This window comes from Mustela putorius, unplaced genomic scaffold (assembly GCF_011764305.1).
Source record: "Mustela putorius furo isolate JIRA1106 unplaced genomic scaffold, ASM1176430v1.1 tig00000095_pilon_pilon_pilon, whole genome shotgun sequence".
In the NCBI taxonomy this organism is placed as follows: domain Eukaryota; kingdom Metazoa; phylum Chordata; class Mammalia; order Carnivora; family Mustelidae; genus Mustela; species Mustela putorius.
In genome coordinates, this window is record NW_025421280.1 from 32,951,994 (window position 1) to 32,977,298 (window position 25,305).

A 25,305-nucleotide genomic window follows, 5' to 3' on the forward strand; every position below is an offset into this window, starting at 1 on the left:
CTTGACCCTGCGCTGCTGCAAAGACTGCTGCCCTTAAAATCCAGGACCCAGACTCCACCTTCTCTGACCTGGAGAGTACGGACTCCCCATCAGCTGGGGACACAGATTGAACACCCCCACTTCCAGGATAGTAAGAGCTACTCCCACACCTGGAGTGAAACAGCCCTCCGCATTTGACAGGGTACTCTTCTCCCCAGGGGAGCAGACTGGCTCCCCCACTTACTTAGCTACACACCCTAGCTCACCCACATCTGGAGACACCGCTCTCCTTCCCTGGGAGAGAGAGGGGTCCTTTCTCCTGGGCACAGATTGATACACACCTGTAGGGAGAACTGGGACCTCACCTCCTTGGGTCTGGGCTGGGCGCTGGGGTCCAGCTGGGGGCAACCGAGAGCCACGGGTCCAGCCCCGCCCATGCACCGCCGGGTCGCCCCGCCCTGCCCCGCGGGCCCCAATGCCCAGCCACTGCCCGACGCCCATCGGCCTTTCCGCCTCACTCAGCCGCGCCGTGGAGTCGGACGGCCCCAGGTCATGGATCGGACAGCAGGCAAGGAGCTCGCCCTGGTAAGGGGACCAGAGGTCTCGGACCCCACATCCCTGGCGACCCTGAGGTCCAGGAACGCCAGGTCCCTGCTTTTTGGACCTTATCTCCCCGCAAATCGGACCCTTCGTACCCGCCCAGGAGTCCCAACCTTGGGCCTCCCGGCCCCTGCCCCAGCGCAGTGGCTGGTACCTCTTAAGGTTGGGGGGTGGGCGTCTCTGAGCTCATCTACGGGTAGGGACAGAGACAGACTCCGTGAGGCTGGACCCTGGGACGTCCCCAGATCCCACTCCATGCCGGACAGGGGAGGAGGCTGCCTGCGGCCCCGGGACCCCGCCCCAAGCCTCGCTGAGTCTGACGGGGAAGGGGGAATGGTGCTAGAAGGCCCGGCTTGAGTCCGCGCGGGAGAGCGGGGGCCGAGGTCCCGCGGCCCGTCCCCCCGCGGCGCCCTGAGCCCGACTCCGCGTGCAGGCGCCGGTGCAAGACTGGGGCGAGGAGGCCGAGGACGGAGCCGTGTACAGCGTCTCCCTGCGTCGGCAGCTCAGTCAGCGCTTGAGCCCGAGGGCAGCGCCCGGGGCCAGCCAGGTGAGGCAGGGGTTGGAGGGTGGAGCGCCGGGCGGTGTGGAGGGGCCTGGAGGTGAAGCGGCCCCAGGGCACAGCCGCGGGGCGGAGCTGAGGCCGGTGGGAAAGGCGGGGCTTACAAGCGCCCTGGTAAAGGTGGAAAAGAGCCTGCGGGCGGCCAGGTGAATGGGGTTGATGAGTGTGGAACCTGGGACTAAACCCGACCGTAGGGCCTAAGTGGGCCAGGTTTAGTGTGGGGCGGAGCTGGAGTGGGGGGTGGTCTTTAGAAGCAGCCGGGTGAGAGCGGGCTCGGGTGGAGGGCTGGCATCCCGGCCCGGGAGCGACTAGCGAAGCGCGGCTGGAGAGCTGGGAACCGCATGGGAGCGCGCAGCGAGTGAGGGCACGGGGCGGGGCTGGGGGGAGAGCCGTGTCCTGCGCGGATTTCGAGGGTCGTTTGAATATGGAGCAGAATCGTGAATCCAGGAGGCGGGGTTCAGAGAAATGGTCAAGGTCAGATGCAAGAGCTGTACTTAGCGATGGGTGTGATTGGAAAAAGGGGTGCTCTGGGGGCCACTCCTTGTTTCTCTTTGCCGCCCCCTTGTCCCGCAGGCCTCCAACCCCGCTGCGGATGCCTTCCTCCATTACCGTACGAGCAAGGTGCGGGCGCTGAGGGCAGCGAGGCTGGAGCGGCTGGTGCAGGAATTGGTGTCTGGGGACCGCGAGCAGGACCCGGGCTTCGTGCCTGCCTTCTTGGCCACCCACAGAGCCTTTGCGTCCACCGCCCGCGTGCTGGGTCTTCTCCTGCCACCACCGCCACCGCCCCTGCCTCCAGGGTCAGTACCAAGGGGAAACCTCCGTGTTCCCACCCCCAGACTCTCACCAGGGTACTCGATCCGGCATTCCCTACCCCTAAGTCCCCCCAGCCTCCCTCTTCACCTGATGGGAGAGTTGCTTTTCCCAGGACAGAGATCAAGAAGACAGAGGGAGGAGGTCTGCGTGTCAACAAGAATTTAAGGTTGGTCTCCCATAGGTGAGGGTGGGGGTCCTAGAGGTCCAAGGTCATGTCTGAAGCGTAGGAGCTCCCGAGATCCAGAGTTCCGGGCTCCTCTCTGAGGCCCCCCACTCTGGCCAGGGCTGTGGTGTCCGTGCTGGGCTCCTGGCTGCGGGATCACCCTCAGGATTTCCGGGATCCCCCTGCCCACTCGGACCTAGGCAGTGTCCGCACCTTTCTGGGCTGGGCGGCCCCAGCAGGGCCCGAGGCCCAGGAGGCAGAGAAGCTGCTGGGAGCTTTCCTGGAGGAGGCTGAGCAAAAGCAGGAAGAGGAGGAGAAGCCTGAGGCATGGACAGGTGAGGGGTATAGGGTCCCGGAGCAAGCCTTTCCCTGCATCATCTGTCCCCCAGTGGCCTTCTGCCCTCAGAGAGTGACAAGTCTTGGGCAAAATTCTTAATCATGTCTGAGCCTCAGTTTCCCCACCTGTGTAACAGGAGTATTGACCCTTTGTGGGACATATCAGCGTTTGTCTAACACTTCCCCCTACACCTCCATCCTAACTACAAAAATATTCTGCCATTGTGTCACGGTGCCCTTTGTTTTTCACTACAATTTATTCCATTGCTGCTTACCTCAGGAGCCAAGAGACCTGGGTTCAAATCCCAGTTCTGCCAGTTGCTGACTGTGTGACCTTGGATAAATCCCTTCTCTCTCTGAGCCTCTGTTTCCATATCTGTAAAATGGGGGAGATAATAGTATTTCCCTCATTGACCTCTTTATTCATTCAACAAATAGTTAGCTACTGGCTCTTGGCATATAAATGGACAGGGGTTCCTAGTTCCTAGGGAAGGCAACAGTAAACCAGTAGATAAATAAACATTGAGGGCTTGGCAATAGTGTTATTTTCATCATTGTTGTTATCACTGATTCTTACTTATTAGAATCTACCACTTAAGGTGAAAAGACATAAGAACCCATACTGATATTTTCTTGTAGAGTAAGGTATCATGACCTGAGCCAAAGGCAGACACTTAACAACTGAACCACCCAGGCATGCTATATGGTCCTTCATAGAGTTTGCCAACCTCTGTCACAGAGAGCTTTTGGGGAGAGGGAAAAATATCTACATACTTCATTCAGGTCTTTGCTCAACTTGTCCCTTTCTCTGATCTCCAAGCAAATATAGCCTTTCACTCTGCCTCCTTGCCTGCCTTATTTTTTTTTAATTCTTTTTTTTTTAAGATTTTATTTATTTATTTGACAGAGAGAGATCACAGTAGACAGAGAGGCAGGCAGAGAGAGAAAGAGAGGGAAGCAGGCTCCCCGCTGAGCAGAGAGCCCAATGCGGGGCTCGATCCCAGGACCCTGAGATCATGACCCGAGCCGAAGGCAGCGGCTTAACCCACTGAGCCACCCAGGTGCCCCCTTTTTAAAAAATTCTATTTATTTATTTATTTATTTATTTGACAGACAGAGATCACAAGTAGGCAGAGAAGCAGGCAGAGAGAGAGGAGGAAGTAGGCTCCCCCCAAGGAGAGAGCCCGATGCAGGGCTCGACCCCAGGACCCTGGGATCATGACCTGAGCTGAAGGCAGAGGCTTTAACCCACTGAGCCACCCAGGCGCCCTGCCTGCCTTATTTTTATGCATAGCCTTCACTGGCCTTTTCCCTGACTCTGTCCCCAGGGGCAGAAACAATCAAGATTTGTTGATTGAGGGGTGCCTGGGTGGCTCAGTGGGTTAAGCCGCTGCCTTCGGCTCAGGTCATGATCTCAGGGTCCTGGGATCGAGCCCCGCATGGGGCTCTCTGCTCTGCAGGGAGCCTGCTTCCCTCTGTCTCTCTCTGCCTGCCTCTCCATCTACTTGTGATTTCTCTCTGTCAAATAAATAAATAAAATCTTTTAAAAAAAAAAAAAAAAAAAAAAAAAAGATTTGTTGATTGAATAATTGCATCCTGCTTATAAGGTATCATCTTTCATCCATCTGTGTTGGACCTGATCCCGATCTCAAAAGCATCTAAATCCCTAATCCCCAGGGGCGGCTGGGTGGCTCAGTGGGTTAAAGCCTCTGCCTTCGGCCCAGGTCATGATCCCAGGGTCCTGGGATCGAGCCCCACATCGGGCTCTCTCCTTGGCGGGGAGCCTGCTTCTCCCTCTCTCTCTGCCTGCCTCTCTGCCTACTTGTGACCTCTCTGTCAAATAAACAAATAAAATCTTAAAAAAAAAAATCCCTAATTCCCATCCTTTAATCCTCAGATTAAAGTGGCTGCATTCATCTCTGCTTTACAAAGTAGCAGCCACTTCTTTTTCCCTGGTGACAAAATCCGTTATTTATATATATTTTATCCCTCTGTCTTCCCCCTTGGTTTTTTAAGTGTCATCTTCCTCTGCCTATGGGATTTCACCAGCTGATTCCAAGTCACTAGAGCTACACAGTCCAGTGGGGGTGGCTGCTCACCACATGTTGTTATTGAGATTGAATTTAAAATAAAAATTTCAGTTCTTTGGTCACACTAGCCACATTTTTGGTGTTCACACTGACTGTGTGTCCTGCTCTGGGATATACTTTATTTTTAATTTTTATTTTTTTAAAGATTTTATTTATTTGACAGAGGGAGATCACAGGCAGAGAGGCAGGCAGAGAGAGAAGGGGAAGCAGGCTCCCCACTGAGCAGAGAGCCCAATTTGGGGCTCAACCCCAGGACCCCGGGATCATGACCTGAGCCAAAGGCAGAGGCTTTATCCCACTGATTCACCCAGGTGCCCCGGATATACTTTATTTTAACATCTTTATTTTGGGATTACTTTTTACTCTGAAAAACTGCAGACATAGAGAAAAGTAGAGAGAATAGTATAAAGAATACTTTATCTTTTGACACAAAAATGTGTTTTTAGGATGATTTGAAAACAAATCCCCGACTTCCGTCACTTCACATGTAAATACTTCACTATACATCTTAACTGAGAAGGACTTTTTTAAAATTATTTATTTATTTTTAATATAACCTCATGTATACAATCATTTCTAACAAAATCAGCAATAATTACTTAATATCAAAAGTTACCCAGTCCTGGAGGGCCTGGGTGGCTCTGTCAGTTAAACGTCCAACTCTTGATTTTGGCTCAGGTCATGATCTCAGGGTTATGAGATCCAAGTTCCAAGTCAGGCTCCACACGCTGGGTGTGGAGCCTGCTTAAGATTCATTCTCTCTCTCTCTCTCTCTCTCTCTCTCTCGGGCCCTGGGTGGCTCAGTTGGTTAAGTGACTGCCTTTGGCTCAGGTCATGATCCTGAAGTCCCGGGATGGAGTCCGGCATCAGGCTCCCTGCTTGGCAGGGAGTCAGCTTCTCCCTCTGACCCTCCCCCTTCTTATGTTTTCTCTCTCTCTCTCAAGAAAATAAAATCTTAAAAAAAAAAAAAAAAGATTATCTCTCTCTCTGCCCTTCTCCATCTTACCATCTCTCAAAAACAAAACAAACAAAACCAAACAAACAACAACAACAAAAAAACCCAGTCCATATTCAAATCTCCCCATTGTCCCTAAATTGTTTTTTTTTAATTTAAGATTATTTATTTATTTACTTGACACAGCGCGAGAGAGAGCACAAGCAGGGGGAGCAGCAGGCAGAGAGAGAAGGAGAAGCAGGCTCCCTGCCAAGCAGGGAGCCCAATGCGGTGCTTGACCTCAGGACCCCTGGATCATGACCCAAGCCCAAGGCAGACACTTAACAACTGAGCCACCCAGGTGCCCTAAATTGTCTTTTTTTTTTTTTACAGTTATTTCTTTGAAATGCAAACATTTATTGTAGGCACTTGATCTTTCGTTTTTTTTTAAATTTTATTTATTTATTTGTCAGAGAGAGAGCGAGCGAGAGCGAGCACAGGCAGACAGAGTGGAAGGCAGAGTCAGAGGGAGAAGCAGGCTCCCCGCAGAGCAAGGATCCCGATGTGGGACTCGATCCCAGGATGCTGGGATCATGACCTGAGCCGAAGGCAGCTGCTTAACCAACTGAGCCACCCAGGCGTCCCTGATCTTTCATTTCTTAAATCTGTTTTATTCTATAACAATCTCCCTTTGCCTTTTGTTTAATGTCATAAGGGGGGAAAAATGGGTAATTTGTCCTGAGGAGTGTCTCACCTTCTCCATTTACCTGTTTGCTGTCTCATGGTGACATGTAGCATGTTCTTCTATCCCCCTATTTGCCATAAGATCTGCAGATTCGATTAGCTTAAGTGCAATTTTTTTCCAATGCCAACTTTTTCAAGCTAGTATTTTGCAACGCCATCTGTCCTAATTTGAAATGAAAGACAGATAAGTGGACTTACAAAGACAATTTAAAAATAATAATATAGTGCTGTAACTATAATATGAAGGAGAAAGAAAGCCAAAGCAGTTTACACAATAATAAACTATACTTGTGGCCATGTCTTACTAGGATACATGGCGAAGTTGTCCAGAGCCTTTGTCTCTTACAGCATCACGGTCAGTGTAACAGCCACAAACACCAGCTAATGCAGGGGAGAGAACTGGCCACACAGGTGTAGCAGCATAAACACTGGTGACCTCACTTTCTAGAATGGTGAATAACACTCATATATTCCAAACAAAACAGAGCCCAGACTCTGGCAGTCTTTGCATTCCTGGAGCCAAACTAATGGGTGTTTATGAGAAAGATAGCTTTGTTCTAGGTGCAGATTATTGTAAACAGGTTTTCCAAGGACACAAATGTCTTGGAGGGACGCTTGGAGGCTGAGCACACAAATTCACTGTGCAGGTCGGCCCCCTTGTGGCAGATTTCGATGTCAAAATATCTCCTAGGGGACGCCACTAGAGAATCCCACTACAGAAAAATAATCTCTATTTATTGGGTACTTTTTGGCTGTCTAGTATGTATGATCTCTGATTTTTAAAAATCCAGATGAAGAAATCAAGGCACACGCTGGTTAAAGAGTTTGCTTTAGTTCACATAGCAAGCCCGGGGGGACAAATTTGGATTTGACCTTGGGACTGATACTATAGCCTTCCCTTAACTACAAAGTTATATACCACCTCTCACCACAGACAGATCTTACTTTGTTTTATTTATTTATTTATTTTATTAGACAGACAGAGATCACAAGTAGGCAGAGAGGCAGGCAGAGAGAGAAAGAGGAGGAAGCAGGCTCCCTGCAGAGCAGAGAGCCCGAGGCGGGGCTTGATCCCAGGACTCTGGGATCATGACCTAAGCCGAAGGCAGAGGCTTTAACCCACTGAGCCACCCAGGCGCCCTCAGATCTTACTTTAGTATAGGTTCAAAACCCAAAACACCACTCTTTCCTACTCTAGCCTTTAAGAACCTGGCTTCAAATCCCCACCCTGTTATTTCCTGTAGGTGTACCTTAGGGCAAACTGTTTCTGCCTCAGTTTCCCCATCCATGGGAGGTGGATAATAGTACCTCCCTCACTGGGTTAGTGTGCTCAGTTACCAGGTACCTAGGGTGGATTACCACCATAGGCGCTAAATGAACATTACCATTGCTCTGACACTCCTAAAAATACCCAGAGAGGTTTCCCTTCTGCAGATTAGAAAAGTGAGACTCAGAGACACTGAGGAACTAGTCCAAGATCACACAGCCAGTCCTGGATTCAAACCTGAGAGTTTTTAACCCTAATACTCCCTCAGGACCTCCTGGAGCTGTCCACTCCCCCCGCCCAGACTCCCCCGAGGACTGCTCTGAAGCGGAGGCAGGACCGGTGCGGGAAGGCCCTGAGCTCCTAGACTTTAGTGTAGATGAACTGGCTGAACAGCTCACGCTGTTGGACGTGGTGAGCACCGGGGCCGGCCGCGGTCGTGGGGCAGATTCGGTTGAGCACAGAACCTACACACCTACCCACACGCGCGCCCTCCCACCCTCCCCACCTCCACTCAGGAGCTGTTTGCACGCGTGCGTTCCTGCGAGTGCCTGGGCTCCGTGTGGTCCCAGCGGGACCGTCCAGGGGCCGCGAGCACCGCCCCCACGGTGCGCGCCACTGTGACCCAGTTCAACCTGGTGACTGGTTGCGTGCTGGGCTCCGTGCTGGGAGAGCAGGGCCTGGCCGCCCCGCAGAGGGCACAGCGGCTGGAGAAGTGGATCCGTGTGGCCCAGGTGCACCTCCGAGGAAAGGGGACATGGGGGGAGGGGCATGGGAGTAGGGACCAGGCCTGGTGAGAGACAGGGGACCGGAGGCAGAAGACCAGGGGCTGGGAATGAGGGGAAGGTTGGGGTTAGGAGGTTCCCCTAAGGGAAAACCTAACAGGGGCCCAGGGGGGGGGGGGGGGGGGGCAGGGCTACTGAGGGACACTGGGTGGTTCTAGGGAGAAGAGGAGGGGTTGGGTTGGAGGAGGACCCAATGCCCAGAGAAGGGGGCAGCGGGTCCGAGAGAGACTGGATGCGGGCAGGTCAACAGCCTCAAGGCTGAAGAGGAAGAAATGGGGGCCCAGGAGAGAAGGGGGTAGATGGCTGATACCCAGGTCGGGGGAGGAGAGGTCTGCGTCCAGGAGAGATACTTTGGGCACGTCTAGGGCCCAGGAGAAGTAAGGAGTGGGGACAAAGGAAGCCAAGGTGGGAGGTAGGGAATGGAGGGGCAGCTGGGGGAGGGGCTGGGGCTGCAGGTGGGGGAGGGGCTGGGGCTGCAGGTGGGGGAGGGGGGCGAGTCCTGAGGGGAGAGGCTGACCCCTGGTAGCTTGTTGGGCAGTCCCTAGGGGTCTGGCCTGGGGTCCGAAGTCTCGGATCAAAAGCGAATCGTAGCTGGGGGTCGGGCGTGGGGTGTCACCGGCTCCCCGCCCACCCGCAGCGCTGCCGGGAACTGCGCAACTTCTCCTCGCTGCGCGCGATACTGTCCGCTCTGCAGTCTAACCCCATATACCGGCTCAAGCGCAGCTGGGGCGCCGTCAGCAGGTAAAGAGGTGGGGGGGGAGGGGGAAGCCCGGGCGCAGTCAGCAGTTGAGGGGGGGAGGGGGCTTGCCGCTGAGGCAGAATGTCCTCCCCAGCGCAGCTCTGACCTTCCCCGCCGCTGACTCCTGACCCCTCTCCTGACCCCCCTCAGGGAAAGGTTATCCACTTTCAGAAAACTTTCGCAGATTTTCTCCGATGAGAACAACCACCTCAGTAGTAGAGAGATTCTTTCCCAGGTAATGACGGGTGTGGACACGCCCCCCCCCCCCCCCCCAAGGATCCCAGGCCCAGAAAGGGAAAACCGAGACCTGGGGCTGGGCACCACTTGCCAATGTCAAAAATTCAATGTCCTTTCACTACCGCGCAGCAATGACCTTCCCCTTGTTTTACTGCCTCTGCTGCCCGCAATATCGCTCACGCTCAGTGAGCGCCTTATTTATTCATTCATCAAATACCAGAAGTTACACGGAAAAGGTCACTTGAGGCCAGAGTCACAGCAAAGAGTAAAGGGTAAAAAAACCAAAAAACCAAAAAACAAAATTACACTAGGACTTGACTTTGATAAGCAGAACAGAATTGTCTGCCAACAAGTCTGACTTGCTGTAGGCAAGATTGAGATTTGAATCGCAATTAATGCTGGTTGTTAGGGTGAATCCACAACAGATGGAATGTGAAGCCTGTTCCTTCGGCCCAGAACATTCTTCACATTCGCCTTCCGCAGGTCTCGCCCTGCTTGCTCCTTGATTGCCCTTACCTGTGCCTGCTACATGAGGAACTTGGTTGTTGCTGTCCCTCCCCTGGCTAAGAGTCAGCTCGGGAGGCCAGGATTTTTGTCCCTTGCTCGCTGCTGCCTCCCCAGCACTCGGAACAGTGCTGGGCACAGAGTAGCTGCTCAGTAAATACCGGCGAGTGAATGGATGCCTCAGATTAGGATAAGAGGTCAAGGAACGGGAAGCTCTGAATTCAGCAGCTGCTGGGTGCCAGGCACTGTGCCCGTGGTGGCTGAAAGCAAAACATGCGTATGTGGTGGGTCTTGAGGCATCTTCCCTGAGGACAGGGTTGGAGAGAACCTGGGTCTGCTCAGTTCTTCCCTCTCCCCCAGGAGGAGGCCACCGAGGGCCCCCAAGAGGAGGACACCCTCCCAGGAAACCTGCCCCCAGTGAGTGAGGTGGTTTGGGATGGGGGCCAAGCAGGATCCTCACACAAGGGGGTGGTACGTGATGGCGCTGAGAGTGACTGAAATTCTGGGGACCACAGAAACTGCCCCCGGGCCCTGTCCCCTACCTTGGCACCTTTCTCACGGACCTGGTTATGCTGGACACAGCCCTGCCGGACATGCTGGAGGTCTGACCCCTGACCCTTGACCCCTGACCCTAGCACCACCTACCCTCAGCACAGTGGGCCTCCTGTAACCCACCCTTGACCCTGCCCGCGTTCCCTACCCCAGCCCCCTTAGTGCAGTGGGGTTCCACATCCCAGCCCCTGACCGTGACCCTCAAGGGTCTTGATTCTGGAGGCTCCAGTTCAGACAAAGTTTGCCCCCAGGGGGATCTCATCAACTTTGAGAAGAGGAGGAAGGTGAGTGACACTGGGATGGGTATGGCCGGTGGGGGAGGGGGACAGGTTGGGGGTGGGGAGGGGCTGGTTCTGAGAGGCCACCCCCTCAGGAGTGGGAGATCCTGGCCCACATCCAGCAGCTGCAGAAACGGTGTGGGAGCTACTGCCTGAGTCCCCGCGCCCCAGTCCTGGCCGCCCTGCGTGCCCAGTGCCAGCTCAGCGAGGAGCAGAGGTGACCCCATCCCTGGCCTGGCCCAGCCCCCACCCTGGCTGATTCTGGACGGCATGCTTGACCCACTTACCCCATGTATCTCTCCAACTCCCCAGACCCTCTCCTGAGCCTGACTCCCATCCTATGACCTTGCATTTTTTTCCAGCCCATGGAGGCCCCCAGTTCACCTCTGACCTCAAACTCTGACCCCGTCTGACTTTCTGACTTCAGCCTTGAATGTGCAGGGGCCATTCCATCCCCCCATCCCATCTGTTCTCTTCCCCACCTTCTGACCCTCTCTGACCTATGACCCCACTGGTAACCCCAGTCTGAATCTCTGAGCCTGATCATTTTCCCCCAGTTTGGAATAACCAACCATCCAACTCAACTCTCCCTTTTGTTTCTCTTCATTCTGTTGAATCCATTACCCTAATCATTGACCCCCAATGATTACTTGACCTTGAACTCTATCTTTGACCAAATCTTACTCCTCAATCCCACTCTGAAAATCCCTGTATGACTTGCCAACCAAGCCATTGTGTCTCATCCCTAATAAGACCCTGATGCCAGAATATGTCCCTATTTGTTATCCTGACCCCGGGATTCAGTGCCCAACCACTGCTGCTCCCCCCCCACACAGCGATAATGCAGCTCCCAACTGCTTCTAGCTTTCACCTCATTCCTCGCTGCTTCCTGGCCCCAACCCACCCCAACGTGCACCTTGACTCCTCAGCTATCGGGTCTCCCGTGTCATTGAGCCACCTGCTGCCTCCTGTCCCAGCTCCCCACACGTCCGGCGGCGAATCAGCCCCACCAAGCGCCTCAGCGCGTGAGTCTTGGGGTGCACCTGGGGAGTGATGTGGGCAGAGATGGGAGGCTGCTCCTGGCGCCAGTCCAGGCTCATCCTCGTCCCTTGTGTCTGTCTTTAGAAAGCTGTCCCGAGAGAGACGCTCATCCCCTGCTGGGAGTCCTGGGGACCCGTCATCCCCCACCCCTAGGTGAGCATCCCAGTGAAGGGACTGGACATGGCAGGGTCAGAGGTCAGGGCAGCCACTTGACCTCAGACTCTGTGTCTCCTGCAGTCTGTCCCCAGGGTCCCCCCCATCTAGTCCTAGAACCAGAGACCCTCCTGGCAGTCCCCCGGCCTCTCCAGGGCCCCAGGGCCCCAACACCAAGGTATTAGGCCTGCCTGTGTTGTTTGTGTGTCTGTGTGTGTCTGTCTGTGTTGTTTGTGTGTCTGTGTGTGTACATGGGATGTCACAGCCAGGCATGTACATAAGAACATGCCTGGCTGAGCACTCTGGGTATCTGCCCAGGAGACCACGTGCATCTTAAGGCTCTGTCTGAGGGACTGTCTCTCGGTCTGGCTTATGCTCTGCTCTGGATAAGTCAGCTCGCCCACAGGGCGCTCCAGGGTGTGATAATATTTCTGCAAGGATATGCGTGTCCCCAGGAATTGGCATGCCTAAAGGGGCACATGGGCTTAAATATCGACAGTATCCATGGGACCCTGAATGGGGCTGTTCACGGACTTGTGGATGCACAGCAATTACAAGCGTGTGTGTACTTGCTGCTGTCTTGCACGCGGGATTTCATGTGCATAAGCGCAGCTTTGTGCCATGTGTATGGGTCACATGTAAATTTGTTTTCGTCACAGGGCACGAAGGTCTGTATGTGATGCATGGATCACATACAGACACACATATGTGATTGCATGGATGTAGGCTTGTGAGTGCACCCTCACTGCCTGTCCCCAGGCTCTGCTTGTGTAGGGGGCCATAAAACTCCCCCCCCCACTCAACCCCCCTCCTCCCACTGCCTACAGCTGCCCTTGAGCCTGGACCTGCCGGCCCTGCGGCTCTTGGCTTTGCCCCTGAGCAGCTCTCACATCTCTGTACCGGGGCAACCAGGATCGGAGGCTCGAGTCATCCGCGTCAGCATTGACAATGACCATGGGAACCTCTATCGGAGCATCTTGGTGAGGGAGGGATGGGGACGGGAACATGCTGGGCAGCCCTGCCCCCAGGGGCTTGGCTGTCACACCTCACCGCCCACCATCTTTTCCCAGCTCACTAGTCAGGACAAGGCCCCCAGCGTGGTGCAGCGAGCCCTGGAAAAGCACAATGTGGCTCAGCCCTGGGCTCGGGACTACCAGCTCTTCCAAGTCCTTCCTGGGGACAGGGGTGAGCATGAGCAGCAACTGTGAGCAGCCTGGGCTGGGGGTTAGCTCCAAGGGCAGCAGACGGACTAGACTCAAGGCTGGCCTAACAGGGCCAGGAGGTGGCTCTGCCACAGAGTAGGGGTAAGATGAAACAGGGTGGGGGTAAGAGGAAGTGTTATTGGTGCCTCGATTTTGCAGGGTCCTGCGATTGCCTTTGCTGTGTGAGCGAGAGGAGCACTAAAGATGTCTTCTTAGGATTTGTGGGGAAGTGAAGTTGTTCAAGGTCAAATGGGAGAGGGAGGAAAGGAGGTTGTCTTGGCTTCAGTTTGTAGGATCATGAGGTCATTCAGGCTCGACCTGGTGGGGTAGGAGTCTAAAGAGGGTCTAGGCTTGAATCTGTGAGGAAATGAGCTTGCTCCAGCTCAGCAAGGGGATCCTGAAGTTATCTGAACTTGCCATGGGGCAGGGCCACATGGTATTGAAATTCAGGGTAGGGGAGCACGATGTTGTTCATTACAGACACAGGTAGAAGGTCTCCCAGTTCTCAAGAAGGAGAGGCAAGAGAGTGACACGCTAAAGGACATGACATGGGGTTGGTTGGATTTTAGGAAGGAACATAGAAGGCTGTTGGCTTTGGCTATCAAGAGTGAGGGCCACAGATTTTTCAAGGGGGATGTAGGAAGTCAAGTTGTCCAAGTTCATGGTGAGAGCAGCATGAACTTGGCTGGGGGGAAGGATGAATGAGCAGGAAGTCGCTTGGGATGGGGGACCCGAGTTTGTCCCACCTTGCAGTGTGCTTGTCTAGACTCCAGAGGGAAATAGCAGGAGGTTGCCCAGGCGCGAGGAGGGAGAGACATGAGGTTGTGCAGGCTTTGTGTGGGAGGTTGTCCGGGTTCTGAATGAGAGGAGAATTAGGTTGGCTTAAGCACTGGCTGAAGGGACCCAAGGTTGTTCTGCAGAGCAGACTGGTGAATGGCAGAAGGTGACCTAGGTCTTTTGTGGGGAAAGTATGAGGTTGTGCCCGCCTTTGACCATCATGTCTGCCCTGGCCAGAGCTCCTGATTCCTGACAATGCCAATGTCTTCTATGCAATGAGTCCAGCTGCCCCTGGAGACTTTGTGCTGCGGCGAAAGGAGGGGGCCCGGCCCACAACCACAATCTCCTCATCCTGAGGGGACCCCCTTCTCCCTCTAGGTCACAGGCCCCAGGGGCAGGTTGGGGATTAGCTTCCCTCACCATGGAAGTGGGGAGAGGGTTCCTCTCCTAGAGAAGTCCCATTCTCCAGTAAAGCCCATTGCGTTCTGTACCCCATGACCCCCCACCTCCAATTTTAGCCCTTTGGACACCCTCTCTCTGACCCTCTTGGCACCAGATCCTTATTCCAGAGCCATGAGCTCATGGATGGGCTGTGAGAAGCTTCATCCCATAAACATAGAAAGCTTGTAGGGTGCTGGGGATGGGGAGCAGACCCTTCCCTAGAGAAATCTTGTAACTGGCAGAGACACATCAGAACTGACAGAAGTGGATGAAAATAGTGACCAAAGTTATGAAACAGGTCTGTCTTGTCTGTTCTGAGCCCAGGCCTTGTGTTCTCTATCATGACAGAAATTAAAAAACCAAAACCGAAAACAAAAAAATCTAAGAGCCTTCTGAAAGGGTTTGGGTGAGACATGACCAGAGGCGAGGGGGTGGGGCGGGGGGGGTACTATCACACACGCAGAGGTTGCCTATCACACACAGAGGTTGGGACTCCCCAGCATTTGGGGGCCACTATCCTTCTTTTCTGCCACACATATGGGTGAGTGGAGAAATGAAAATCCATTGAGATCGGAGTCAAATACCATCATCACCCATCAGCCAACAGGATGTGGGGACGAAAGAGGAGCGGTACACCGTCCCCCTGTACTGGGGGAAGGAGAGGAATCGGAGAGGGCAGAGACAAAGGGAGCCATAGGGTCAACTGCGACACAGTCGTAACTGTCAACAACCACCATCCTAACAATAATGTGTTCACTGAGGAACTTCTCCTCTGTGCCGAATGTCAACTAGGGGCTTTGGGTTCTTTGTGCTTCAGGTGTTCAAAAATCCAGTCCAAGCGGATGTGCAAAAAAAGGAAACTAATGGCTCGTATAAATGAGAAGTTTGGTGGGTCCAGCTTCAATCACAATTGGATTCAGGGAGGCAAAAATTGTCATTGGGATTTTGTTGCTGTCTCTGGGCCCTGATTTGCTCTGAGAATGAGACTGTCCACCCTCCACCCCCCACCCCGCACTCCACCAAATCCAATCACCCTCTGTGGCAACAGAACAACCTAATTTTTAGCTGGTCACCCAAAGTAGAAAACACATTTCCAGTCTACCTTGTGGCAAAATGTAGTCATGTGACTAAGTCTTGGCCAATGGGATGTAGGCAAATTCTTTTTCTCCCAGTAACTTCGGATAAAGTCCCAGGACCGGGGCTCATTGGATCCATTTAGGTCACATGCCCACCCCCAGCCAATCACGGTGCTGCGGGAAATGCAGTGTTCTGACTGGCTAGTCTAGGGAGGGCAGGCACCAATATCCAGCCCTGCTCCAGGCAGGTACCACAGATGTGATGTTTACCCTAGTTTGAGAAGCTCAGCTCAAGCAAATAGCTTTCACCATGTGTAAATATAATTACTTTCCAGATTATTAAAAGAACAGCACATTCCTTATAAAAATCCCCAGACTTAGTTGGTTGGACGACTACCTTCAGCTCAGGTCTTGGTCCTGGAGTCCTAGAATCAAGTCCCTCATTGAGCTCCAGGCTCCTTGGGTAGTCTGCTTTTCCCTCTGAACTTCTCCCCTCTCATGCCCTCTCACTCTCTCAAATAAATAAATAAATAAAATCTTTAAAAATAAAATAAGAGGGCGCCTGGGTGGCTCAGTGGGTTAAGCTGCTGCCTTTGGCTCAGGTCATGATCTCAGGGTCCTGGCATCGAGTGCCACATCAGGCTCTCTGCTCAGTAGGGGGCCTGCTTCCCTTCCTCTCTCTCTGCCTGCCTCTCTACCTACTTGTGTTCTCTCTCTGTCAAATAAATAAATAAATTTCTTAAATCTTAAAAAAAAATAAATAAAATAAGATCCCAACAGCAAAAAACAAAACAAAAAACAAAAAACCCAAGAGTTAAAAAAAAAAAAACTTTTCAAAAAAAAATCACAGATCTAGAATATATGTTATTTTATTACAGGATCATATGTTTGGCCACACTGCTTAACACCGTGCACTCAACCGCCCGTCACTATTATGATTATTTATTCCTACCCAGCCTGGGAAGAGATGTTGATTAGCACGATAATAACAGGATCTTACATTTTTTGAATGTTTGCTATGTGCCAAGCCGGGTTTTACAGATGAGAAGGCTGAAGCTCAGATCAGTCACCTGTCCAGGGTCACAGAATAAGAAAGTCTGCCTGCCTCAGAAACCCAGAAACCGGCACTGTTCCTGAACCCCAAGTGGCCGCGGGGGGGCCCCCCAGGGCCCCTGCCGCCTCCCGCGGGACCAGCAGGGCGGCCTCCTCCGGCTTATCTCAGCCCAGGCTGCGTGTGGTCCCGCCCCCTCGGGGGAGCTGCCACTTGGAGGCGCCTGGCCGGGAAGGGCCTGGTCAGCTGTGTCCGGCGGAGGCAGCTGCTGACCCAGCTGTGGATTGTGCCAGGGGCGGAAGGGGGGCAGGGGGCAGGGGCCCTGGGCCCCCCATCGCCAGGGACTGCATCATGGATCACTTTCGGGCCCACCTCTGGCCCGGTGTCTGCTCTCTCTGTTTATTGCTCGCTGGGGCCGCCTGGGCTTCCCCACCCAAATCCCTGGACCCCAAGTTTGAAAGTAAAGGTAAGGGTAGATCGGTGTGGGACCCCCGCCCTAGGTCCTGGAGGGCATTGCTCAGGCCTGAACTTCCAGCAGAGCTCCTGGGGATCATATTGGGTTCTGAACCTCCAGTTTAGATCCTGGGGGTCAAACTGGTCTTTGAGCCTCTTAGACTAGGAGTTGGTGTACCATGCCGGGGTCTAAGACTCCAGACTGGATCTGGAGGGGACATAGAGTTCCCATTTTATCTTTTCAGGGGGCCCTGGGACATGATATATCGTAATGGGGGCAGGGGTGGTGCTGGGTCTAGACCTCGACGTCCAGAGTCCCTGAGGAGAGGGGACCTAGCCCACCCTGCTCTGAGGGAGGGAGGACAAAGCCCGGGTCGAGGCAGAGGGGCCGGGCCGCTGGCGACTGTAAACATGGTTTGTATGCGGGCGCCAGATCCCCGGGCCTGCGGGTCGAGGGAAGGGGCGGGGGAGGGGGTCACGGTTGGCGTTATCTGGTCCCCGGCAGCCGGCCGGGGCCGATAGGGGAGCCCTCCACCTCCGCACACACCAGGGGCCCGCCTGGCCTGGGGCGGGGCCGGCAGCGGGAGGCGGAGGCCCGGCAGGCTGCGCGCTGTCCAGCGCCTTGTGGGGTGGGCGGGGATGTGTGTGGGAACAGTAAGGCAACCTGTGCCTGGGAGTTCGGGGGGCACCACCTCTGGGGACCCTTCGAGGGGCCCCGCTTGGGGTAGAGAGCGAGGCGGGGCTTTTTTCTTATCGGTTCGCACAGGCGGCAGGAGGGAGGGGGAGGACGCGGAGACCCAAAGACTGGGTTGCCCCGACCCCCTCCCCTTGTTCCCACCCGCAGCGGCCCTGCTGGCTGCCCGCGAGCCCGAAGAGCTTCTGTGCTTCACCGAACGGTTGGAGGACTTGGTGTGTTTCTGGGAGGAAGCGCCAAGCGCCGGGGTCGGCCCCAACAACTACAGTTTCTTTTACCAGCTCGAGTGAGTGCAGCAGGGCAAGAGGAGCGCCCCCACGCTCTGAGGAGGGGGCGGGTGGGCAGGACTGAGTGCGCCCCGGAGTTCACGCTTTGGGATATCTGCTAGTGTCCGGGGCCGGGTGGCACCTCCCCAGTGGGTGGGAAGCCCGCGGGGTCGGGACTGACACGCGCCCCTAGTGGCTGGGGTTGGAACACTCCCGCGATCTCTGTTGCAGAGCAATTCTGGGGTCAGCACCCCTCCGATGGGACTAAGGCGTCGCGTGCGGGGCTGGTTGTACGCCCTTTGGTGGTCGTGCCCCAAATGCGCCCACGGTCCAGGCAAATTGTCGCACCCCTAGCCCCAACTTGCTCCCTTCCCTCTCTGGCCCCTTGGCGCACAGGGGTGAGCCATGGAAGCCATGCAGTCTGCACCAGGCGCCCACGGCTCACGGCGCTGTGCGTTTTTGGTGCTCGCTGCCTACGGCCGACACGTCGAGCTTCGTGCCCTTAGAGCTGCGCGTCACAGCGGTATCCTCGGGCGCTCCACGCTATCGCCGTATCATCCACATCAACGAAGTGGGTAAGTTAGCAGGGAATGGGGATTTTGTCGGGTGAGGGAGTCTCGCCCTCCGCCCACCTGATCAACCAGTCTCCTCAGTGCTCCTGGATCCCCCCACGGGGCTGCTGGCGCGGCGGGCGGACGAGGGCGGCCACGTGGTACTGCGTTGGCTCCCGCCTCCTGGGGCCCCGGTGGCCAGCCTCATCCGCTACGAAGTGAACATTTCCTCTGGCAACATCGCAGCGGGCGCACAGAAGGTGAGGCCTCCTCGAACGTCAGCCCCAAAGGGTCCAAGGTGGACAGCTCCGCCTCCTCCCTCCCTCCCGGCCAGATGGTCCCCACGGCCCCGCCCCCTGGTCTCGCCCCTCCAGGCCCAGCCTCTGACGCCCGTCATCTTCTTGCTCGAGACACCTTCACGCCCAGTGACAGGCCTTCTTTCCCAGTGCCCCACCAGCGCACCTGGACCCAATGCCACTTACCCCAGTGTCCCAAACACTAGACCCCTTCAAGGTCCCGACCCTCTAGGCTCTGGCCCTGCCCCTCAATAGTCCGCCCTCTGCTCGCTGGGGCCCGTCCTGTTAGGCCCCAAGCCTTCCTGGAAGCAGCGTCCTGCTTTCCTCGCCCTTCCCCCTCAGGGCTGCGTGGGGAGCTGTCCTTCCTTCCTCTGATTGGCTCAGTGCCGCACCCCCATGCTTCCCTGCTAGCCCCGCCCCACTGGCCACGCCTCTCACCCAGGCCCCGCCCCCAGGTGGAGATCCTAGATGGTCGCACTGAGTGCTTGCTGAGCAACCTTCGGGGTAGAACGCGTTACACCTTCATGGTACGCGCGCGGATGGCCGAGCCGAGCTTTGGTGGCTTCTGGAGCGCCTGGTCCGAGCCTGCGTCGCTGCTGACAGTTAGTGGTGAGGCCCCAGGTGGGGGCGTAGGAGGGACCGGGGAGCAATATGGGGCATTCCCACCACCGTGACTTCCTTCGTGCTCCCCAGACTTGGACCCCCTCATCCTGACGCTCTCCCTCATCCTCGTGCTCATCCTGCTGCTGCTGGCCGTGCTCGCCCTGCTCTCCCACCGCAGGTGAGCGCCCCATTCAGGCACCTAGCCCAGACTCCTCTCCACCCCATTCTTTTGCTGTGGAAAGCTAGGCTCAGAGAGGGCAGGCATTTGCCCAGAGAGACACAGTGAGGGGTCAGTGGAAGGGCTGGGGTGTGAGCCAGATCAGACCCAGACCCTTAGTTAAAATTCCCTGGGAACATTCACCTAGTTTTCCTTCGACCTCAGTGGCTGCTCCTTCTTGAATTCCTTTGCTTTTTCCTTTTCCCAAGTTTGTCAACTTTTGTAAAATCCCGGGATGGGCTTAATGGAAAGATTTAACACCCTGAGTGCTTCCTGCCCCTGTTGTCAAGCTCCTTAGATTCTTTATGGTAGGACCAGACATCCTGAGGTTTTTGGAATTCCCAGAGCATAGCAGGTGGTTTCACACCCTCAAGCCTATGCTGTTCCTTCTGCCTGGAATGCCCTTCCTGCCTTGTCTGCCAGGTGGTCTCCTAGGTGTCTTTCAAGGCCTTGTTTATTTACTTGGTTGGAAAATACCTAAGGAGAGCCAACTGGGTGCTAGGCACTGGGGAGAAAGTGGAAAACAAGTATGTCCCCACCTTGTGGATCTCATGGTTGAGAACAAGGGAACCAACAGATATTTGATTATGCATTGTGATAAGTGATATCACAACAAATGGGGCATGGGGACATGACAGGTTGATCAGAAAAGGCTTCTGGAAAGTGACATCAGAATGGAAACCTGAAGGTTAGAAGGCAGCCACATGAAAATTGAAAAGAAACAGCAAGTGCAGAGACCCTAAGGTGGGAATGAGCTTAGAACATTGAAGCAGCTACCAAGAAGCACTCTGTGGCTAGAGCAGAATGCATTAGAAAAGAGTGGTGAATGAGGAGGTGAGGGAGGTGACAGGGGTCAGAACATGCTAGGCCATCTACAGGGCTGTGGGGAGGAAGTTTGAATTTTATTCTAAGTACACTGGGGGAATATTATGGAAAGAAGTAAGAAGGGAAGTACCATCAGTGCATATTGAACTCCTATGCATCCTTCAAAACCCTGTTCTAGTCACCCACCTGTAGGGCTTGCAGCGCAAGCTCAAGCCTCTGTTCTTCCTCCCCTATGCACTCCTCTACCTCCACTGTGATCACAAGAGGCTAGAACTGTCTGTGCCCCTGTGGCTGGTCCTAAGGGGGGTGCCGGTGGGTATTCAGTGACACATACTCATGTACTTGGTCCTTTTGGCTTCATCAGAGCTTTGAAGCAGAAAATCTGGCCTGGCATCCCAAGCCCTGAGAGTGAGTTTGAGGGCCTCTTCACCACCCACAAGGGTAACTTCCAGGTAGGTGGTGGGGTTGTTCCCTTGGGGCCTGGGGTTTCCCTGCTCCCAGGGCTGAACCACAGGTCTCTGAGCAGGCTGGTGCTGTTTCCCCAGCTGTGGTTGTACCAGAATGAGGGCTGCCTTTGGTGGAGCCCCTGCACACCCTTTGCAGAGGACCCACCCGCTCCCCTGGAAGTCCTCTCTGAACGCTGCTGGGGGGCAACACAGGCCGTGGAGCCAGGGACAGAGGATGAGGGACCCCTGCTGGAGCCAGTGGGCAGTGAACATACCCAGGACACCTACCTGGTGCTGGACAAGTGGTTGCTGCCCCGGAACCCCCCCACTGAGGATCTGCCACGGCCTGATGGCGGTTTGGACATGGTAGCCATGGATAAAGGCTCAGAAGCATCCTCCTACTCATCTGCTTTGTCCCTGAAGCCTGGGCCAGAGGGGGCCTTGGGTACCAGCTTTGAGTATACCATCCTGGATCCCAGCTCCCAGCTCTTGCGCCCAAGGGCACTGCCCCCTGAGCTGCCCCCCACCCCACCCCACATAAAGTACCTGTACCTCATGGTGTCCGACTCTGGCATCTCAACTGACTACAGCTCAGGGGGCTCCCAGGGAGCCCAGGGGGACTCATCGAATGGCCCCTTCTCGAATCCTTATGAGAACAGCCTCTCCCCAGCCCTGGAGCCTTCACCTCCCAGCTACGTGGCCTGCTCCTAGGACTCCAGCCCTCAGATGCTTGGAGACCCAGGATGACCTCAAGTGCTAGTCCAGGCCTAAGACTTATTGAGCAGGGTTGGTGAGGCCACCCTTGGGTTTCTGCCCAGTCCATCCTTGCTCAGTCCATCCTTGCAGTATTTTGAAATTGTATAGAGTTGTGTGTGTGTGTGTGTATGCATGTATGTGTGTCTTTTTTTTTTTTTTCTTTCCTATCATGACTTCTACAAACATCCTGTAAGCCCCATCTTTCCCTGGGCCCAGGCCATAGGGGCAGCAGTAAAAGGCCTCGAGCTCCAACTCAAATTTTGGATCTGGCAACCTGAATAATAATCATAATAGCATGAATTAGTCAGTATATGTTATACTAGCTTCCATAACAAACAACTCCTAAATATGAGTGACTTAACACATCAAATGCTTTCTCTCTCCTATTTCAATGCAAACCTGTAGATGGGCAGCCATCTCTGGGACAAGTGAGAAGCCTGGACTCTTCTGGTCTCTGGCTTCACCATCCCCCCAGGGCCACACTGAGATCTTTAGATGGGTCCTCTGTGTCTTGCCAACCAACAAGCAGAACAAAGAGCAGAAGATTTGGTGGGCCATTTTAGGGAGTAGGCTAAGAGGTAGTAATCATCTCTTCTTCACAAATTCCATTGGCCAGAAACACTCAAGAATCCCTGTGGGATCACAGGATCCCACAGGCAGCTGGGGAAAAATACAGTTTAGCTGTACTCCCAAGGAGCGGAAAGTTGTTGAATGAGCCTCTAGCTAGCCTCTGCCACAAATAATAATGACACTATTTTGTAAGGTTTTATTTTGAATTAGGCCCTGTTCTAAGAAAGTACTCTGATGAGACCCATGTTATCAGGTGGCTCACTGGGAGTTCTGTTCAACCACTTTTTAGAAGTTTGACATAACCAAGGAAAGATGAACATATGCAGACCTACTCTACCAATTCCACTTCTAGTATATACCTTAAAAGCCCTCATGGATATGAGCCAATATATGTGTGCAAGAATGTTCATAAGCGGGATGCCTGGGTGGCTCAGTGGGTTAAGCCTCTGCCTTTGGCTTGGGTCATGGTCTCAGGGTCCCGGGATTGAGCCCCGCATCGGGCTCTCTGCTCGGCAGGGAGCCTGCTTCCCCCTCTCTCTCTGCCTGCTGCTCTGCCTACTTATGATCTCTCTCTGTCAAATAAATAAATAAAATATTTAAAAAAAAAAAAGAATGTTCATAAGCAGTAAATAAGTCAATATGACAAAACAAAATGGGGTACAGTCACTCAGGACATTATATGCAGTAGAGAAAAAGGACTGAACTAAAAAATATGGCCTAATTTTTTTTTTTTTTTAAAGATTTTATTTAGTTATTTGAGAGAAAGAGCATGATCCAGGGTGTGGGTTGGGGGTGGGCAGAGGGAGACAGACAAGCAGACTCCCCCCTCAGCACAGGAGCCTGACCTGAGCCTTGATCCCAAGACCTGGAGATCATGACCTGAGCTGAAGTCAAGACTTCATTAACTCGGGGCACCTGGATGGCTCAGTGGGTTAAAGCCTCGGCCTTTGGCTCAGGTTATGATCCCAGGGTCCTGGGATTGAGCCCCGCACTGGGTTCTCTGCTCAGCAGGGAGCCTGCTTTCCCCAACCCCCTGCCTGCCTCTCTGTCTACTTGTGATCCCTGTCTGTCAAATAAATAAAAAATGTCTTAAAAAAAAAAAAAAAAAGATTTCATTAACCTACTGAGCTTCCCAAGTGCCCATGGCCTGATCTTAATAACAATGCTGAGTGGGAGAAGAAGAAAGTCTCAGAATATTACATTTATCATGAAACTTTTTATAAAATTCAAAAAGCAAAACAATATGCTGACTGGGCAAAATAAGTACATGATAATGCTATTTATCAAAAGAGAAAAGGCACTTTATATTCTTTAGGTCTTTGAATCTGCACATGTCCCTGAAGTTAAGTATTCCCGCCATGGGAAACCGAGGCATAGAGAGGTTGGGCACATTCCAAAACTCAAGGCTGGCCTTCAGAACTTGAACCTTTGTCTGAGCTGGGCTTACCAGCCTGGGCAGGCCATGGGGTGACTGTCATCTCTCCATCTGGTCGGAAAGCCAACCACCACTCTGCTCTGGGACCCTGCCCGCCTGGATCCAGGCAGGCTCGGAGGCAGTGCTGTCCTGGCCCTGATGCATCCACATGCAGCCAGCACTGGGCAGGGAAATACCGCTGGACCAGCGACAGCTGCAGGGCTTCCCCACTGTCTCCCTCTTCCTGGATCTGGAGGGCCACAATGAGCCCACAGCCCTGGCCAGCCCCAATCCGGTGGCTGAAGTGGGCAGCTGTGTCTAGAAGCAGGGCAGCCAAGTACGCCGCTTCCTGGGGCCCCAAGTCTTCCACTAGGTACTCCTCCAGGCCATCCAGCAGCAGGAGGGAGGGGGCTGGGCCCCGGGCCTCATGGGCAGAGCACAGAAGCTGAAGGAGTTCATGGGTTGACGGTGGGTACTGGAAGCGGATCTTCTAAAGGGAGGAAACAAAGGAAAAGACCATATTCAGCCCAGAAAGCCTGGCTCCCAGCTATAGCTGCCCTACTGCCCTGTATACTTTCCTGCGCTAAGCTCTCAGGTCCCAGATACCTGTTTCTAGAGTGAAGCAGCTCCGACTGGTCGAATACTTTTCTATTCGTACCCACCCCCACCTCCTCCCCCCTTTTTTTATATAAAAAGATTTTATTTTTAAGTAATCTCTACACCAAAGGTGGGTGAGCATGGAACTTAAAAACCTGGGATCAAAAGTCTCATGCCCTACCAACTGAGCCAGCCAGGCACCCCCACCCCCTTTTTTTAACCTGCATTTACCATTACCCCTATTAGCGGAGAACTGGTAAGGTTTTTGGCCAGGTCACTAAGGCAATCTTTCCACGGAAAACCCGCTGGTAGGTTCGTAGTGGAACCTCCAGATTGGCCCCGAAAGAAAACCCCGCGTCCAAAAAAGACACTGGTTTAGCCCAACCTCTTACCTTCTGCTTTCAGACGCAAGCGTCTCCTTTCGCCAACTCCGTCCCCTCACCGGACAGTTTCCCAATCTTAACAAAGATTGTACCTGTGGTCCCGCCCCCATCCTCCCCACTCCCCCATAATCTCATGACTCCGCCCCACAATGGCCGCTCCGGCTCGCTCTTCCTTCGTCCCCTCCATTGGTCTGTCTACCTGTCATTCAACCCTCAATCCGCTCGGGTACTAACTATCCGCCTTTGGTCCCACCCCTCCGCTACCTGTAGCCGCAGGGGGTCGAGCGCCGCTCTTCTCCCGCGGGGCAGGCTTTGAAGAGGCCTCCGGGTCAGGAAGAGGACGGGGCCTCGGCCCTCTCCTGCCGCTTCCAGGGCCGCCGCGAATAGCAGCGCCGTCTTTCCAGACCCTGGACCGCCGAGCAGCAGCAAAGGCGATCCAGCCTCTGCTGTATACTCCGACTCGGACTCTGCAGAGTTTCCCAGGTTTAGCACCCGCCTCAGCGCCTCCGCCATTAGCAACATACTTCCGTCCAATCAGCGGCCCGTTTCTGCCCCCTAAGCCCGCCCAAACCGAGGTCTCATTGGTTATAATGAATTTAGCTTCTCCATTGGTTCGTGGGTCTGCCGTCCAAGTTAGATTGGCCTTTACTAGCTCCTCCCCCGATGAAGGGGCAAATAACTTAGTTTGAGGGAGCAGGAATGGAGGCGTTTCAGGGAGAAAAGGCCCTTTGCCCAAGTCGGCTGAGGAAGCAGCACGAATATTATTATTGTGAGCTAATCAGCTAATCAGACAAATATAAGGGTCAAGAGTTGAAGAATACAGGCCCTAATCACTGACACATTACTTAAAAGTCTCCTAGCTTCAGTCTGCTCACCTGTAAAATGGAGCTCATGATAGCTCAGAGAAATACTGCGA

At 54.1% G+C, this 25,305-nt stretch overlaps 3 protein-coding genes across 3 annotated transcripts; 2 read left to right on the forward strand and 1 right to left on the reverse strand.

Moving 5' to 3' along the window:
• The first annotated feature begins 108 nt into the window (after positions 1–108).
• RGL3 (ral guanine nucleotide dissociation stimulator like 3) lies at positions 109–15,764 on the forward strand. Its single transcript, XM_004748387.3, has 19 exons — positions 109–564; positions 1,013–1,126; positions 1,712–1,935; positions 2,064–2,117; positions 2,235–2,449; positions 7,754–7,896; positions 8,001–8,216; positions 8,905–9,008; positions 9,157–9,241; positions 10,108–10,164; positions 10,263–10,349; positions 10,551–10,583; positions 10,673–10,794; positions 11,507–11,602; positions 11,703–11,771; positions 11,856–11,949; positions 12,599–12,751; positions 12,842–12,956; positions 13,988–15,764. The coding sequence occupies exons 1-19, from the start codon at positions 415–417 to the stop codon at positions 14,104–14,106; spliced, it is 2,250 nt and encodes a 749-aa protein (XP_004748444.1). The 5' UTR covers positions 109–414; the 3' UTR covers positions 14,107–15,764.
• A 723-nt stretch (positions 15,765–16,487) lies between these two features.
• EPOR (erythropoietin receptor) lies at positions 16,488–22,508 on the forward strand. Its single transcript, XM_004748389.3, has 8 exons — positions 16,488–16,784; positions 17,616–17,751; positions 18,128–18,306; positions 18,385–18,542; positions 19,034–19,187; positions 19,272–19,359; positions 20,588–20,675; positions 20,769–22,508. The coding sequence occupies exons 1-8, from the start codon at positions 16,670–16,672 to the stop codon at positions 21,378–21,380; spliced, it is 1,530 nt and encodes a 509-aa protein (XP_004748446.1). The 5' UTR covers positions 16,488–16,669; the 3' UTR covers positions 21,381–22,508.
• Positions 22,509–23,191: 683 nt separating this feature from the next.
• SWSAP1 (SWIM-type zinc finger 7 associated protein 1) lies at positions 23,192–24,920 on the reverse strand. The gene is made up of 2 exons (XM_004748613.3): positions 24,654–24,920; positions 23,192–23,899 (listed from the first exon to the last, which is right to left on the reverse strand). The coding sequence occupies exons 1-2, from the start codon at positions 24,909–24,911 to the stop codon at positions 23,396–23,398; spliced, it is 762 nt and encodes a 253-aa protein (XP_004748670.2). The 5' UTR covers positions 24,912–24,920; the 3' UTR covers positions 23,192–23,395.
• Between the last annotated feature and the right edge of the window lie 385 nt (positions 24,921–25,305).